This window comes from Neopelma chrysocephalum, unplaced genomic scaffold (assembly GCF_003984885.1).
Source record: "Neopelma chrysocephalum unplaced genomic scaffold, ASM398488v2 Primary Assembly neopelma1_26, whole genome shotgun sequence".
NCBI lineage: Eukaryota > Metazoa > Chordata > Aves > Passeriformes > Pipridae > Neopelma > Neopelma chrysocephalum.
The window spans coordinates 14,060,644-14,078,148 of NW_020897695.1; the positions used below are offsets into that span (position 1 = coordinate 14,060,644).

At 36.1% G+C, this 17,505-nt stretch overlaps 1 protein-coding gene across 2 annotated transcripts in view; it reads left to right on the forward strand.

Annotated features, from left to right (window-relative positions):
* BBS9 (Bardet-Biedl syndrome 9) overlaps nt 1-17,505 on the forward strand; it is a 289,338-nt gene that overhangs the window by 16,235 nt on the left and 255,598 nt on the right. For both annotated transcript variants that reach the window (XM_027675657.1, XM_027675658.1), the window contains exons 6-9: nt 8,798-8,972; nt 12,662-12,740; nt 14,467-14,650; nt 15,777-15,906. In XM_027675657.1, coding sequence (XP_027531458.1) covers nt 8,798-8,972; nt 12,662-12,740; nt 14,467-14,650; nt 15,777-15,906 — 568 coding nt within the window. The remainder of the gene's footprint in view (nt 1-8,797; nt 8,973-12,661; nt 12,741-14,466; nt 14,651-15,776; nt 15,907-17,505) is intronic.

The following is a 17,505-nucleotide window of genomic DNA, read 5'->3' on the forward strand; positions in this document are numbered from 1 at the left end:
GCTTCTGAAGTTTTTTCATGGAATAGATCCGCTGATACCTAATTCTAATTGGTTTCTGACGTAACTTTGGAAACTTGCTAGTGTTTTGTTTTTTCTTTTTAATAGTGGAGTTAGAACATCTTCTCTAAACTGAACATATGAATGGAAAAATAATCAGAGAAAATGTTCTCTGAATCTCTTACCATCCATTTCCTTTTACCTTCTTCAGCTTCTCTTAACAATAATGATTGTAGCGTAATGATTGTAGACTAATGATCATAGCCTAACTGAAATAAAAATTCGCATTGCCTTCAGTATGCCAGAACTTTGCCTCAATTATAAATTGCTTGATATATAATTTAATCTGCATTTTGTTCAAACGAAGCACTATAATTAAAATGAAGTAAAACCTGTTGTAGAAATGCACAACTTTGGGAGCAGTTGTATATATAAGTGAAAGACTTGTTTTTCAAAACTTTGGTAAATTCTGTATGATACTTCTTTAAATTTCCTTTGTTGAAATATGGTACCCAAATGTGTGCAGTCATTGTGCACTGGTAGTATAAAATGTTTTGTATCTTACACGTGGGGTTACGGCTTGTGCAGTGCTCCTGCCAAGAATCTGTGAGTGCCAAGGCAGAACAATAATTACCTCATATGTTTTTAATAGTACATGTGTATTAATAATGACCCAATCTTGCATTTGTCTTTTTGCTGACATATTGTTGACTCATATTTAATTCATCATCCTACTCTAATCCCCAAATTCTTCTTCTTAGTGCTATTGCCTGCCATTCTCTGGTTTCCTGTGAGTCAATTGTCTGAGATCACATCAGATGTTTTACTTAAGTTTAAAAATACTGTCTCTGAAGTTTAGAAATGCAGTATATGTTACTGCCCTGTCTAATAAATAGTTTGGCATGATGAATCTCAGTCCACCTCACAATCCACTCATCCAGCCTACACTTCCTGAGTTTGCCTATGAGGTTATCATGGAAGATAGTGTCAAAAGCCTTGCTAAGTCCAGATAGGCAACATTAACTGCTCTCCCCCATCTATCCACTAGTTATACCATTGGAGAAGGCAATCAGGTTGGTTAAGTGTGATTTCCCTTTGAGGACAAAGTTAGCTTCTTGAAGGCCGGGGTTGTGATGCTAGTCATTGCCCTGCTTCTTCCTGCCAGGACACTAAGCTTCACGACCTCATGGTCACTGTAGGCAAAGCTGCCCCCAACCTTCACCTCTCCAACGAGACCATCCTTGTTAGTTAGTATAAACTCCAGCAGCACAGCTTTCCTCATTGGCTCCTCCACCCTCTGTATCAGAAAGTTATTGTCAGTGCTTTCCAAGAACTTTCTGTATTGTTTGTGCCTCACTGTGTGGTTCCTCCAGCAGATGGCAAGGTGGTTGAAGTCCCCCATGAGAACCAGGGCCTGTGAATGTGAGGCTGCTTCCAGCTGTCTGCATAAGACCTCATCTGCTTCCTCCTCTTGATCAGGCAGCTTGTAGCAAACACCCATACCAGTGTCACCCTTACTGGTCTGCCCTTTAATCCTAACCCATAAACTTTTGAATCACTCATTCTCCCTGAGACAGAGCTTCACACATTAAACTGCTTTGGGAAGTGCTTAGGAATCATGAAGCTTCTTAGTCTAAGGAGACTATAAAAGGAGAAGTAGGAGAAAAGATGGGGGATTTCACTGGGTTTTAAGCCAGTGGGATTATGCTGTTCTGCTTGGTCATAAGTTTGCAGGTCTGTCTTAAATGGAATTTTAAAGATAATAGATTTATTGTACTTTTGAATGTACCTAAAGTATTGCAAAATAGGGCCTATATTCAACTTCAACTGAACTCAATGAAAGATCTGCTTTTGATTTATCATTCACTAAAAAGATCCATGTGCCCTAACTATTCGGTCAAATGTTATTGATTTGAAAGGGCAACTGCTGACAGTACTTGATTATGAGAGATTTGCTAGTTCAGTAAGGTGTTCTGTAATATTTGTGTAATGTATGATATAACTTGTATAACTTCAGATGAGGGCAGTTTGACACTGGAAAGGTTCACAAACTAGAATTTCTCCTACTTGCTTTAGAAAAAGCGTATGCTAGTATTTTAATGCCTGTATGAATGCAGAACTCTTAGAAGAAGATTTCTGCAGCTGCTAGGGCCTGAAAAATAGTTACGGAACAAGCAATAAACAGAATTTAAGGAAAAATCTTCAGGAACTGTCATTATTCAGGCTACATCTTTGTATACAGCCATTCTTCCATGAATGGCTAATGTCCTTTTTTTTCAAAACCCCCTCTATAATGAATCTGCTGTATTGAAAAGGAGAACAACTTTGTGTGATGCTGCTTTCACAGTTGCCTGAACATTCTTCCTGAAACTATTTCTTGCACTAGATAGAAACATCCACTTTTGAACATGGAAAAAATTCTCTGCTTAATATGAAGGTTGTAAGAAACAAATTTTAGTATTATAATCTGTTTAGGGGAGGAAACTTTACCTTTCCTGTCTAAACAGTGTGAAATGCCATGTTTCTTTCTGTAAGAACTTTTGTGTGTTGTATATTGCAGCTATGATACTTTCGGATATCTATACTGCATGCCAGTCTTTTGTGCTCCTTTGAACCATACTAGTGTTCTTGTTTTGAGGGTCCTTCCACCACCTTAGGCTAATATAAAATTTAAAGGCATCATTCCCAAGTTGCATAACTAACTATGTCATCTTCTGTGGTAAGAACTGAATGAAGACTAGAAGGGTATATCACAGGGTATTTCTCTAAAGGATTGATTGTGCCAGTGAGGGCCGATTGGCCTTTGGAGATAATTTAATAGTTCAAGATTCCTTTTCCATCTAAAATCCTCCATTATGCTTTATGGCAGGCAGAAATCTACAAGAGGTTAGGTAGAGGGAATGCAGTTTGATGGCTGAGAGAAGCAAGAATATTCTTTTTCTCATGGCACCTCTGACTGCATGCTTTACTGTGACTTGACTGGGGAGGCTTCTTACGGAGCGAGCTGTTGCAGAGAGAGCATCTCTTGTACTGGCACTTGTGAATATGTTTTACTCCAATACTTTATTATCTGGAAAGGATTAGAAAATAATGAAAGCTAACTCCAGTAGAATAAGGATTTAGTGTTTTCCTGAAACACTTTCCTTCGTTTCTCTTGAAGTTCTTCCTATCCACTACTCTATTTTTATTTCCTTCCTGTTGGAGTGATTTTTCAATTCCAGCAAAAAAGCACTTAGTCTCAGCTGGAACATATGTATACTTTGTGCATCATTTGGGATGAGTAATTGCATTAGCACTGAGCGATGCAGGGCATTTTTCCTTGTCCCCTTTACGTTTGTTCAGGGTGTTGCACTGCCTTGGCACTGCTGTCAGATCCTCCGGCCTAGAATGAATGCCTCCAGCCGAAATTCTGGACTTTGATCCCTTCTGTAGTAAAGCAAGGAGCAGCCACCAGACCACCAAGCTAGTAAATTCAGAGTTCTTTCTGAACGTACACTGACACGTGCTTCCTGCGTTGGGTTAGGGAAGTAAAGTAAGACTTGCCTTTTACTAGGCATACATTGTTTTAAGAACTTATTTTCCAACTTATTTTCTAATGGATTTTCCATTCATCAGAACTGATTCCTGAAGTGCTTTCCTCACTGTTGACCCAGATCTGTTTTGCTAAAGGAGCTAAACTCAGTAGCAAGTAGAATTTTCCAAAATGGGTTTGAACTAGAGGAGACTTTCTTGTCTATGCTGGGAGAAATTTGCCCTGGAAAATTTCAATGATGAAGTAAAAGGAAAACGTATTTGCTTGTTTCAAGTCAGGACAGGAACTTCCCTTCCAGTGTATGGGAATGCAGTTTATGTGCATCACTTCACTGGTCAATGGATTGTGGATTTAACTTTTTTATCATGTTAGGAAAACATTTCCTGCATATCATTTAGGGGCTCTTAGGCTCCTGTATTGAGGAACTTTTGACTACCATTAAAGGCAGTTAAAGTTTTCTCACTTGACGTCTTCCTAAAGTATGTAACTTTATGAAGCTTTTTCTAATTTCCAATTTATCCCACTGTAGTTTTCATTGTATGATTTCACGTGGTGCTCAGGCCTTGTGATTACATAATGTACTTTTTATGAAAATGATTTGGTGCCAGAGGGGAGGCTCACAGTAGAGGAAGTCATTAACATGCAAAAAACTTGAGCTCCAAAATAGCTTTAATTAAAAGCTTATTTCAAAGAACTACCACCTGCCTCTCATTCTGTCATTGCATTAGCTCTAAAAATACATTGTGGTTTAAAAGTGTGATGTAAATGTATTCGTATTCTGCTAGAATAACAAAACTACAAAACAACAGTAGCTAGACTTGTGCTTAAAAGTAACACTTTCTGGCTGAGGGATATTCCTCTTGAGACACAAGCTGCTGAAACTATGTAGAGTACACTAAGTGATTCCATCTGATACGCAGAAAACACTGTGGTTTATATTTTCACTTTATAAATGTGTCACTGGCAAAGCCAACTGGCTGCAATAAGCTTTTTTTGAAATGGACATTTCTGGCTGAGTTTTTGGAAGACTGCATTTCTTAAAGTGAAACATAAAAACTCCATTCACTAGCTACACATTAAAAACAAATGGCTGAAGGAAATAAGTTGACCTATAAAAAGCTGGGAAATAAGAGTTCATATACAATTTAATTTTCTTTAATTAAGCTTTACATGTAATAGTTTGGATAACTGGAGTTTGATCCACTTGTACAAGCTAGTTAAAATCCAAATTTGAAAATTAGTGAGTAGGAACAACACAAATATAATGAACAAAGTGGTGGGTATATTGAGAAGTGCTGCTGTGCTTTTAAAGGCCCGAAGAGTGATTGCTGATTCAGGCTTATGTGCCTATATTTGTTTCTTTAGGCAAGTATGGTTTGGTACTGCAGTATGCTTGGAGATCTTTGGAGTGCTCTAAAGAACTTGTCATATTGTGTCATGTCGTAATCAATCATGTCACTACTGTTAAAACTGAAGAGATTTTACAAAGATTGGGGTTATGCATGCTAAAGATCACAGAATCACAGAGTATGCCAAGTTGGAATGGACCGATGAATGCTTCCATGTGTGGTATGACATGTAGCTTCATACATATTGCAGGAGGTCCTACAGTTTTTCTGTTCATCACTTTCATGATGCAATGAAATTGGTAAGAATAAGGTTAATATTTATAATATAGAGGAGACCAGAAGCTATTATTATTTGTTACTTAAGCAATAACACCTCAACACTTCCAATGACTTTTACTTTTTTTGTTATTTGACTTGTAATATGTATCAAAGAATCATAGAATCAGCTGGGTTGGAAGGGACCTCTGAGATCATCAAGTCCAACCCTTAGTCCACGACTGCTGTGGTTACTAGACCATGGCACTAAATGCCTCATCCAGTCTCATCTTAAAAACCTCCATGGACGGAGAATCCACCACTTCCCTGGGCAGCCCATTCCAATGCCTGATTACCCCTCTCTGTAAAGAATTTCTTCCTAATATCCAACCTAAACCTCCCCTGGCAGAGCTTAAGACCATGCCCTCTTGTCTTACTGATAATTGCCTGGGAGAAGAGACCAACCCCCACCTGGCTACAACCTACTTTCAGGTAGTTGTAGAGAGTATCACTGCATATCAGTTTTATCTGCTGTAGTTGTCATCAGAAGAGTAGAAATTAACAACTTAATTGTGTATTTTAGGCAAGCCTAAACCCTAAAGGTTATGATCAGTAGTTGTCTTGAGATAGTTTTCTCACTACTATCAATATAACTAGGAGTACCTGAAATTTTATTCTATTACAAAATATATGAGATTTCTGTGTTAGTAAGGGCATTCATTTTACAATTAAATGTCCTTTCTTTAGGTCTTGTATCAAGCAATATTTAGAACTTTTCAAATCTGAATGGCAACATGGAAAAAAATTAAACATAGTTGCTGTAAGAATGTTTTTGTGACTTGAGTAATTTTATGCACAGGTTTAATTTTTCATTCTTGGTTGGGTTTTTTTCTCCTGATTTTATGTATATATTTCTAAGGAAGAAAAGAGGAGAAATAGGAAGTGCCTTAAAAAAACCAAAGTAAAAATGTGTTCTACTGTGCCTTCTAAAAAAACCTTCAAGATGATCTGTAATCAATTTGTCTTCACGTTTCAGGTACCAGGGAGTTCCATTGAAGTTAGACACTGAAAGCTAAGGCTCTGGAAATAGGGCAGACAGCTGCAGATTTTTTCTGTAGCACACTGCTGGTGGTAGGAGAATTCATAGGAAGCTGTGGAAGGGGATTTGAAGATTCTCTATATCCAGACTTCAGTGTTGCATTCTTGATAAAGGTGTAAAATAGAAGTGGAACCAAACAGTTAGATAATGTAAAGTGTTGAGTGGGTTTTCAGTATGCCTTTGAATGCTGAATGTGAACAGATGTGACTTTGAGGTAACAGATGTAGAATAATTGTGGTCACATAGACACCTGGATTATGAAGCACTGTTTTCTTGCAAGCCAAATAAAAATCCCACTAGTTATTTGTAGTAGTCAGTAACTATACTTTAAAATAACTATGCCTAAGAGACTGTGGTGGCAACCAGTGGGCTAGCACCTTTTACTGGTTATCAGTGTTTGTACAAGTTTCTCAGAGAACTTTTACTAGGTAATCATAATTTTATACAGCTGGCTAACTCATATTTTTTCTAGACTGTATCAGCAGTGTGAGAATAATGTCAGCAACTGTTGGGAAGTGGAAACTGGTTGTCATTAATGTTGATAGCATACCAATGCAAAAGTTCTCGAGTTTCTCTGATGGTTTCTACTCGTTGCTGATCCAGGAGCATGTGATAGGACTAAATCCTATGAAATTTCACAGCTTAGAGGAACAGATATCTACAAGAGGTGCCTTGGAGTGGATCAGAGATGAAAGATAGAATGCCTTCTTTGAATGCTGGATTTGAATGATTCTTCTCTTGACATAATCTAGTCCACTCTTTTCCCAAGCAGGTTCACCTAAAAGTTGCCCAGGATTGTGTTCCATTGTATTATCAGCATGTCCGTGGGAGGACTGTCTACAGCCTTTCTGGACTATGGGTTCCAGTGTTTGATGACCTTCACAGAAAAAAAAAAGAAAATTAGATTTTTATGTTCAGATAGAATTTCATGTGATACAGTTTGTTACTGATGACTTTAGTCCTGTAACTGGGTGTCACAGAGTCTGCCTCCCTCTTGTCTTTTCGCTAGACACTGAAAGATTCAACTTTGCCTCAACCAGATTAACAACATGAATTGTACTTCCAAATGTTCTTCTTATCAAATGGTTAATATTTGTGACAGAGTTTAAAGTACATATTGTGAGTTATATGCAGAATGTGGAAAGGAGAGGAGATATAAATTTTTAGAAAATGGTAAAATCTGAGAAAGGGATGAGGGAGGAGGGCAAGTGGGAAGGATCCAGGTGCTTCACCTTCCTTTCATTTTTTTTCTCTTCTTATCCTCAGCTAAATTTTTATTGTGTATTTTAATCACACGGACAAGTAACATGATGTACTTCTGGCCTTTTACACTGCTATTTATTTTTAAGTAGTTAAACTTTCTATGGAGAATCGCAGTGGAGATGAACAATGTTTTGCACTGTACATTTGTTGCTTTTTCAGGTACTGAATGTATTTTTCACCTTTGTTACCTTTATGTAACTTTAAGAATGAAGTTTTAGTCTATTTTTGGTTTTTCTTTTTGGCTTCACTTTCTTCTGTTAGGAAACACTAATTAAAAGAGGGTGGAACTTAGTGAACAGACAGTTTTTTGGGATCATCCATGCATAAAGAATCATTCTTGAGACACAACAGAGTATTTTAATCGAGGTGAATAGACATTTTGAATTACAAGTGTTTGACGTAGCATTTGCAAGATAAGTGCATATCTCTGAATTCAGTAGAGACACATCTATCACCTTCAGGAATTGTTAATCTTAATGATATAGCTCTCTTTAAATGCATAAAAAATAGTTTGTTTCAATTCTTACCCTGCATATGAAGTGCAAACTGCATAATCAGCTTCTGATCTCAGGATTTTTCCCAATGAGACTTTGAATTTAGATTGGTGTACTTCAGGCATGACAAGCCATGTCTTAAGTCATGTCTTGAGGCTGCTGAATAATGGATGAGGCTTGAAGTCATTTACTCCAAGCTGAATTTTTTTATTTCATATTTTTTAGTCTTGCTGGTAATACAGAGTAGGCCTGGTTTGTATTTTCTTTCCTTGAAGACAGAAAATGTGAATGTAAAATGTGGAAAACATTACCATTGTATTATTTTCCCAACAATACATATTTGTAGGACTTTCTGTTATATTGCTTCAGTAGACTTGGAAGAATAGAATAGGTTATTTTTAAACCACAGTTGTTATGACTGCTTCTGAGGTATGGAAGCATTTAACAAACCAGAATAATTTGGTGTTTTGGAAATATTGAAACATTTCTTTAAAGTGAAATTGTAATAGTTATATCCTTAGAAATTTGGTTTGAAATAAAATACCTTATTTTTTTTCCCCCTTCTAATATATTCTGAATGTTATTCCCCCCAAAATCTAGTTTGTTTATTTTAGAAAGTAAGCTTTTATTGAGGTTGGAATATTTAGTGTTCTTCCTCATAGTAAACACTCCCATAAATGAAAATGAATCTTATTTTTGTTAGGATTACTTATGCGTACAATTTTAATTTACTTGCAGTTTTAGGATTAAAACTATATAAATAACTGCTTTGTTTTCTTTGTGTATTTCTTTCTGTTGCTTTCCTTAGGTCGAGATTTGATATGCATACAGTCCATGGACGGGATGCTTATGTTGTTTGAACAGGAAAGCTATGCTTTTGGCCGTTTTTTACCCGGTTTTCTTCTGCCTGGTCCCTTGACTTACAGCTCTCGCACAGATTCTTTCATTACAGTGTCTTCATGTCAACAGGTTGAAAGTTACAAGTATGTGCTTATGTTCAGTAATTATAGTGTATTTTGGTGCTGTCATTTAGTAATGATAGGTAAACACATTGAAAGTAATCATGTTTAATTTTTAATACCTCTACTTGAGTATCCAAAAGCAGGTGATAGGTAGTTGCAGGAAAGGCATTATATGTTGTTGAGTGATTACTGTCTCTGTACAGTCATAGAGGAAAACATACTGTGAGTCCCGAGGACTTTATGGTCCTATTTTATTTGTATATGTGTGATGCCTACCAGCTTATCAAGGCACATCATGTTTCTCCCAAGTGCCAGGTTTCTCCCTGCTTCAGTTCAGTCTAATCTGTGCTTTTGATGTTGGAAAATGGATGAAAATGTTGTGAGCTATTTTAGTTTGTGACCATATTACGTTTATTATTTAGAAAAATAGAACACAATGTAGAGGAAGGACTGCGCAAGACATTTCCACTTCCTCCAAGCACAGGGACTATGTATCGCAAGGCCAATCAGATAAAAATGTAAGAGAGGGAGAAAAAGAAAAAAGAAATGAGAAAGATTTTGAAAGACAGACAAGGAGGGATTTGTGTTCACTACAGAGAAGCTTTCTAACTGAACCACCATGCTGGAAGTTTATCAAACATCCATCTTTAGATGAATCAGATGGATGCTTGAGGAATGGGACATTGTGGTGGATGTCTGCTACAAAGCCTTTTTTAAACAAGAAGTTTTTTTAAACAAGAAGTCTCCCAGTTGCAGGCCCATGTTCTCACAGAGGACTAATGCCTGCTGGAAGGGCAACATAATGGACTTCAACAATGTGGAAGGTTTTGGAGGTGCATTAGGGAGAACTCCTTTGATTGAGGTGCTAGACAGCCTGGCTTAGGAAGACACTTTGCTGAATACACAACTCAGAAGGAAATGTTTGGAGAAGTAATAGTCAGCATCTGCTGTTGAGTGTTGCAGATATTGGCTGCAGTGACCATGAGCTGATCCTAAGAAAAATGAGGAAGATAAACAGTGAACTAAAGACTGTAGATTTCAAGAGAACAGTTGGGTTTGTTCAAGGAAGTGGTGGGCAGGATCCTGTGAGACGCTGCCCTGAAGGGCAGAAAGGCTCAGGAGAGCTGCTGCATCATGGAAAGACCAAGAACAATCCATTTTGAGAAATCGATGTTTAAGAAAATAAGTAGCAGAAGGCAGATTGACTGGACAGGTAGGTCCTGACGGAGTTCAGATGGAAAAAAGGGAATGTATGACATGGAAGTTAATACCGACTACTTGGGAGGAATATAAAATATCATTTCTCCATTAGAACCGACACAGTCTGCTGTTAGGGTTTTTGAATCTCTGTGCCTAGCAGGCTAGCAGTAAACTGAGGTGGGGTGGTGTTTGGGACAGAGTTACTACTTGTGATAACAAAACCCTCACCTATTAAAATGGATGAAAACATGGCAGAGCTGTCAGGCTTACAGAGTAGTAGCTGTTCACAGTTCTAACTAGTAGCTAAAGATGAGTGAAGATGATACTGGATATCTTTAACATCTTCATCCTGGACAGGAGGACAAAATGCCTGTCCTGAAATTCAAAGACAATGCCAAGCTGTAGGAAGTGACTAATATAAAAAGGATAGGGCTGTCATTCAGAGGAATCTCATCAAGCTGGAGGAATGGGCTGACAAGTACCTTAAGGATTTTTTTCAGATGTATCCATACATATTAAAGAAAATAAGGATGCCAGTTTTTATAGATTATGCTGTGGGAATCTAATCCAGGGAACGTTAGTCCAACACGACGCTCTCTCCCATTTACCAGTTCTGTCACCTGAATTTCTCAAGCAATACTCTTTTCATTATGCTGCTTAAGCTTGATCAGATGACAGATTATAGATATTGTCTATTGTTTTCTTATCACAGGACAAGATATATGTATTGCAAGTAAAAGTAATTTCATAGAAAATTCATATTTTTCCTAAGAAATTTGAAAAAAATTCTAATATATTCTTATAATAAAATTAGATTAGAATCTATTAATATTGTCAATTAATAAAGAAACACTTTTTCCTTTAAAGTGAACATCTCATACATTTTTATTATGTTCAGATTCTTGACCTTTACAATAAATGTGACTAAAATTTTTCATCAGTCTGTTAGAAATTCACAAGTGTGCTGTCCTTCCTGTAGGAATGTGTAGTTTTAAAGGAATTCTTCACTTGGTTATTGGTCTTTAATGCCAGGTACTAAGACTGTGGTACTAATCTCTAGTGTGTGTCTGAACTATTAGGGCATTAGAACAGAGTTAAGTAATCCTTCTAAAGTGAAGAAATAGATATGCTAAGGAAAGAAGAGGCTATTTTTATGGTAGTGAATGAAAAATACAGCAGTGTTTTTAGCAGAACAATTTACTAAACTTCAAATTATCCATCTCGTTATGGCTGTTGATCTGTATTCTTTCAATATCTAAAAGCAAAATGCGTCTTATTTAAATGATTATGTGCTTGATGTGATAGCTGAATTAAAAGTTTGTGTTGGTCATCTGTGGCTTGAGTTTTTTTGTCATGAAAGAGCATATGCAGGCAGCTGGCACTTAAACATCAATATATATTGCTGTTCAATGGAGCTTGGTTTGAAAATTCTGTATTAGTCCCTAATTAGTTAATAAAATGATAATGTGCTTTTCAAGACTATCAGTAAACATATGGTGAAAAGAGAAAATTTTATTAGGTCAGAATCTGCAACTTCTTTTATAAATGTGTTAAACTGAAAAAGGAAAGTAGATTTGTTCATACAGAGGACAGTTAAAGACATCATAATTGTACTAAAAGCAGTTTATTTAGTATTATTAACTAGGTCATAACAGTTACCTTAAGCAATTGAATCTCTTACTACTAGTACATAGTTTACTTCTGTAAGTAAAATAATTTTAGAAAGTAAAATCTTTCAGTAGCAAGCACAGAATCACAGAATACTGTGGGATTGGAAGGGACCTCTAGAGGTCATCTAGTCCAACCCCCTTGCCAAGGCAGAGTCACCCCGAGCAGGTGACACAGGAATGTGTCCAGGTGGGTTTTGAATGTCTGCAGAGAGGGCGACTCCACGACCTCCCTGGGCAACCTGTTCCGGTGCTCTGCCACCCTCAATGTATAAAGAAGTTCTTCCTCATGCTGGGGTGAAATTTCTTGTGTTTTAATTTATGTCCATTGCTCCTTGTCCTGTCACTGTAGTGTCTTGGATTGGAATTACTTAGTTTACTTAATGAATGTGCTTGAGGGTTTCATTATTAGGTATAGCAGATTCTATTTCTGGGCAGCTTAGGAGGATTTTTAAAAGCTTAATAAGAGGAAAAAAATTTTTTTTCAATTAGAATTTCAATTTCACAAATTGAAAATAAGTTGATTTCTTGTCTGTCTTCGTGGTCTAGGTTTCTATCCTCTAATATATTTAGCAATGGAATTTATTTTAACACCACATAAAATCTGAATTTTTGTTTTAATTTCTACCTTTGCACTTAGCTGTTATCCTACAGTGATATTAATCTTAATATCTTTGCTGATGATAGATTATGTTGCAGTAGGCTTTCTAACAATCCTTTTAGTCTGTGCTTTTTCTGTGAGAGTATACTCATGATAATTATATTTTATTTTTTACTTAATGTGAGGCTAATAACTACAAAAATATCTTTTACTTTTTTACCTTTTTAAACTTCCTATAACAGATACCAAGTGCTGGCATTTGCGACAGATGCTGATGAAAGACAAGAACAGCAAAAACTTAGCTCTGGAAAAAGGCTTGCGGTAAAACCTGTTTATTTTACATGACCTTTATGAACACTGCATACATGTTAAAAAGATGGATGCTAGGTAACGGAGTGGAAACATTGTCTGCTGACAAAGGACCTGGTCCAATTGCTGTTAAAGGCAATGGAAACACTCCAGTGTATTTCTATTAAGGTTTCTTTAGGCGTCAGTTGTTTAAGGTTGGGCCTTAAAACTAGCTGTTTTTCTACAGAGAAAAGGAAGAGAGAACTGTGTATTGGAAATAACTATTTCTAAGGCCATCTTTGTAATACAGAACCTACACTGTAGTAAATTAGATAAATAGGTACACCTGAATTATTGCTCATGTTTTTAACAGAAATCTAATTGTGACTTTGTATTGGACTTATAAAACTAATGTCATTCTACGTGGGGAATCCTTTGTACTTAGAGAAAACTCAGCAGTGAAATGTTTCCGTAAATAATTGGTATCCTGGACTCTTCTTGTCAAAAACCTGTGGATTCAATGGTCTTCTGGAGGTTCCTGTGACTGTTTTAAGTGTCTCTATGAATAAGCTGTTTAATATTTGAGCTGCCTCCTATTAAGAGGAAGAGAATTTAATTCACTGTCGTCCTGCAGGAGAGTGGCTTGTCTGCTAAATATACTACATATGTAAAATGCTAGATTCAGTGTATTTCAGGTATGGCAGTAAAATGTTGGGAGAGCATCTTCCTTCCAGTGGCTAAAAGTAGAATTTTTTCAAACTATAAGTCAGTCTGAATCCTACATCTTGAATTAGGAGAAGATGTGGTTTTTAAATAAGAAATTTGGAATCATCAGATATGCTGCAAATGAAACATTTTTTTTTAAATTTAAAATATGAAGCACAGATGGAGACAAATGTAATAAGCCTGGCTTTTTTCCCTTTGACTTTAAGATGGCACTTCCAATTTCATATATCAGATATGTCAGTATGTTTGCTGACACGTTCTATGCTCTTTAAGAAAAATGATTGATGCTGTTCATATAGGAAGTGCTGACAGTTGAACTTTGATATGTTTTTACTTCAGAAATTCTAAATTTCTGTTTAATGGACTTGGCAGAAGTCAAAAGCATTTTTTGCATGTGTGTTTGGTTGAAATTTCCAGAGGAGCTGAAGAAACAAACCAATGAAATGCGTCAATAAGCGGTAATATTTTTAAAAACATAAAGATAAGGGAGAGAGGATTTATAAGTAGTTGCTTATTATATCAATGTATGTAGTTGGAGAAGTAAACAAGCTATGACATACACAAGCTTTCTTCAGATTGAAGAGTGTTCACGAGTGACTACAAGTTTGGCTTACACATCAAAAGCTTTTGTCTGTTTTGCCATTTACATATATTGGTAGAATAAGTTGTCACCTTTTGCTCTCTAACCTTGTCCTTAATATCCAAGGATGTGTACAGAGGCAGATTTAATACTTAAAATATAAAGCATTTCCATTTTGAATGGGATGCGTATTTTAAAATTTAAATGTGCTTAAGTGAACTGTGTAGTCATTAATTCATAGCTATTTTAAAATGAAGATGTTTTTGCTGCTTTACATTAAGGAAAGCTACTGACTTTCCTCAGAATAAAAGATAACTCTCATTCAAAAAAAGATCTTGATTTTGCTTTTCTATGTTAATGATATGTAACTTGATTAGTTCTGAGCCTTCTCAAAGTATTGTCTTTAATATGCAGCTGTCAATTGATTTCTGGAGCATGTTTTTTCTTTTGAAGGTGGATTGGGTTCTAAACATCGGAGAGCAAGCACTGGATATATGCGTTGTCTCATTTAATCAGGGAGTTTCTTCTGTTTTTGTGCTTGGTGAGAGAAACTTCTTTTGCCTTAAGGATAATGGGCAAATACGATTTATGAAAAAGCTTGATTACAGTCCGAGTTGCTTCATTCCTTATTGTTCAGGTTTGTAAAAGGAAAATTCAATTTAACTTTAGCTTGGTTACTTTTACAACTAAGAGTCGTATTTGTTTTTTTTTTTTTTTTACTTTTCCCACTGAATAAATATGTTTTTCTGAACAAACAGGTTGGATGGGGCTTTGAGCAAGCTGGTCTAGTGGAAGGTGTCTCTGCCCTTGGCAGGGGGGGATGGGACTGTATTATCTTTAAGGTTCATTTCAACCCAAGCCATTCTGTGATTCTGTGGTTCTGTGATTTGTAGAAAGTATGTGAATTGGAGCTCTCTTTTTGAATGAAGCAAGTATATTTTCAAATGTTACTTAGTGTAAGGTATCATAATTTTTATAATCTAAATATTTTCTCATCATCAAATTGAGGTACTTGTTTAGTGCCCAGGCTACCAAAGCAACAAACATGGAAGAATGAGAGATTTTGGAAGAATAAACTACTGTTTGAGGAACTTGTGATATTTACGGATGGTTTAAAAAAAAAATCAAATGAAATTTACTGTTATTATATTGTGTGGAAACAACTTGGTTAGAACTCCAGACTCTTAATACCTACTCTCTTTTAATGTTTCAAAAACTACCTGATAAATTTTTGACACTGTATCTTATTTTGAAGTTAAATAGCATTTTAGTCTTTACATATTTAATCTTGACAATCCTCACATTTTATACTTTCTGATTTAAATTATACTATAATTAAACCCTGTAAATGCATATGCATTCAGCTGGTATTCACAAGTTAATAAATGAATGAAGAATACAAGCAGCAGATATTTAACCAATGTATTATTTTGTCATATCTATACTGGCTTGCCAACATAACCATTATGAATCTTTCTTTGTCATGTTTAAAATTAGCAAACATGGCTGGCTAGAACCTTAGAAAGTTGTGGTATGTGTTGTGTAATGTGCACTTGAAATTGGTATCCATAAGTAATCACATATGTCATACATTGTCAATGTAACTTTCATAACTTTTGACACTTTAATTATATTAAATTAATTTATAACACATAATGCCTTAAAAAGAAAAGAAAAAATAGTATAGTGTTATAAACCTATATGAAAAGTAGTGGCTTTTGAAAAGTCTTTCATCCTAAAATTGCTTTTATATCTTTTAACAGTGCAAGAAGGAACAATAAACACTTTAATTGGAAATCACAATAAGATGTTGAATGTTTATCAAGATGTTACACTGAAATGGGCCACTCAACTTCCCCACATTCCTGTATCAGTAAAAGTAGCGAATTTTCAGTAAGTAAAGTTTACTTTTTTTCAGAATAATCTCCAGTTATAAAATTTGCTTGTAGATCCTAACAAACAGTTCTGAGATATGTAACAAATAAGGTGACTTGTAAAAAGAAAATTCGAAGTGTTTTTTCTTTGTTTTGTAAAATGTTCATTTTGTTAATGGGTGTACTGTTAATTCTACAACAATACTGGAATTGCTGTACTGTGCTTTAGGTTTTCTGTTTTTCTTGAGTGAAGATAGAAGCTGGAGTACCGTAGCTCCAGTGCAGTAACTTCTTTTTGGAAAGGATGAAAAGTGAGGCTGTGCAATCTGGTAAGATCCTTCCTTGAGATAGGAAAATAAGGAATCTCACTGAAAATCTGTTCTTCATTGAGGATTTGAGAGCATATGCATTTCCGAGATGATTTGTTGGAACAGATTATTAAACTCCAGTGTTAAACTGTGGAAATCAAGGAACTGCTTAAATTGCTGAGGACTGCACTGCAACACACCAAAACTTTTTGTAATCGATGCATAAGACAGATCGGTTAGGTGGGCAATTGAGTGAAGAGAAGCTAAGACATGTTGATAACTTGTACTGTGACTGTCACTGAAATGAACAAACCACAGAAAGGCCCACTGTTTTTACAGTCCAGTTTATGCCTGTTCTGGGTGCCCCCAGAGCTGGGGTGGGTGCTGGTTGCCCAGTGCGTATGACCATAGGTGATGCAGTAGGAGAGTCCTTGTCAGGTAGATTACTTCTGATCCCCAGCAGGCTTGTGGCTGCTGTCCCAACATACACTGGATTGCTTAACTCTTGATAAGTCATGCATTTTACCTCTTAACAAATCTGACTAGCTTTACTGACTTGTGTGGAGTAATCTAAGGGATGTTTGTGTTTTGTTTGTTACTAATGGTTACCTAATATTTTTTAAAATTATTATTTATTTTTTTTAGACTCTCTGGAGAGAGGTGGGCTGGCTTTCATCCAACAGGTCTTACAACTGAAATATAATGAACAGTCTCAGTGGGCCAGTTAGTATAACAGTCCCTTATATAATACTTAGTTAATTATGCAGCATATGACAGTAAAGCTTTTGAAGTTTGGAAAAATATTTGTGTTAGAAAAAATTTGAAAAAAACATTGATTTTTACAACAGCAGATTGTAGTAACATTTGTATATACAATTATTTGTGTATCGAACCATCTGTTTCAATAATGCCTCTAAGAAGTTTATGCAGATTCTGCCTGTTCCCTGGTAATTTTAAGACTCAGCAGTTTGATCTCAGGGAGAAATTTGAGAGCCTAAAATCTGTCCCAGCTCAATTTGCTAGTTAGATTTAGAATTCCCACAGGCCTACTAATACCAGGGTGTGGTTTGGGGTTGTGTTCTTCAGCAGGTAGAGAGACAGCAATCTGGTTACTCAAACCTCTTTATACGGGTAAAAATGAGGGAACATCTGTGTGCCTACACCCAATGGCCTGAAAGGCAGGGAGAGGTCCAGGGCATATGTGTTTCTGAGCTATGCTTCTGTCTGTCAGTAGGAAAATATGCAGTATGCTTGTGCTTCCTTCTGGCATTAAAAATGAAGATGAGCAAAAGAGCAAAAACTGTAGTAAA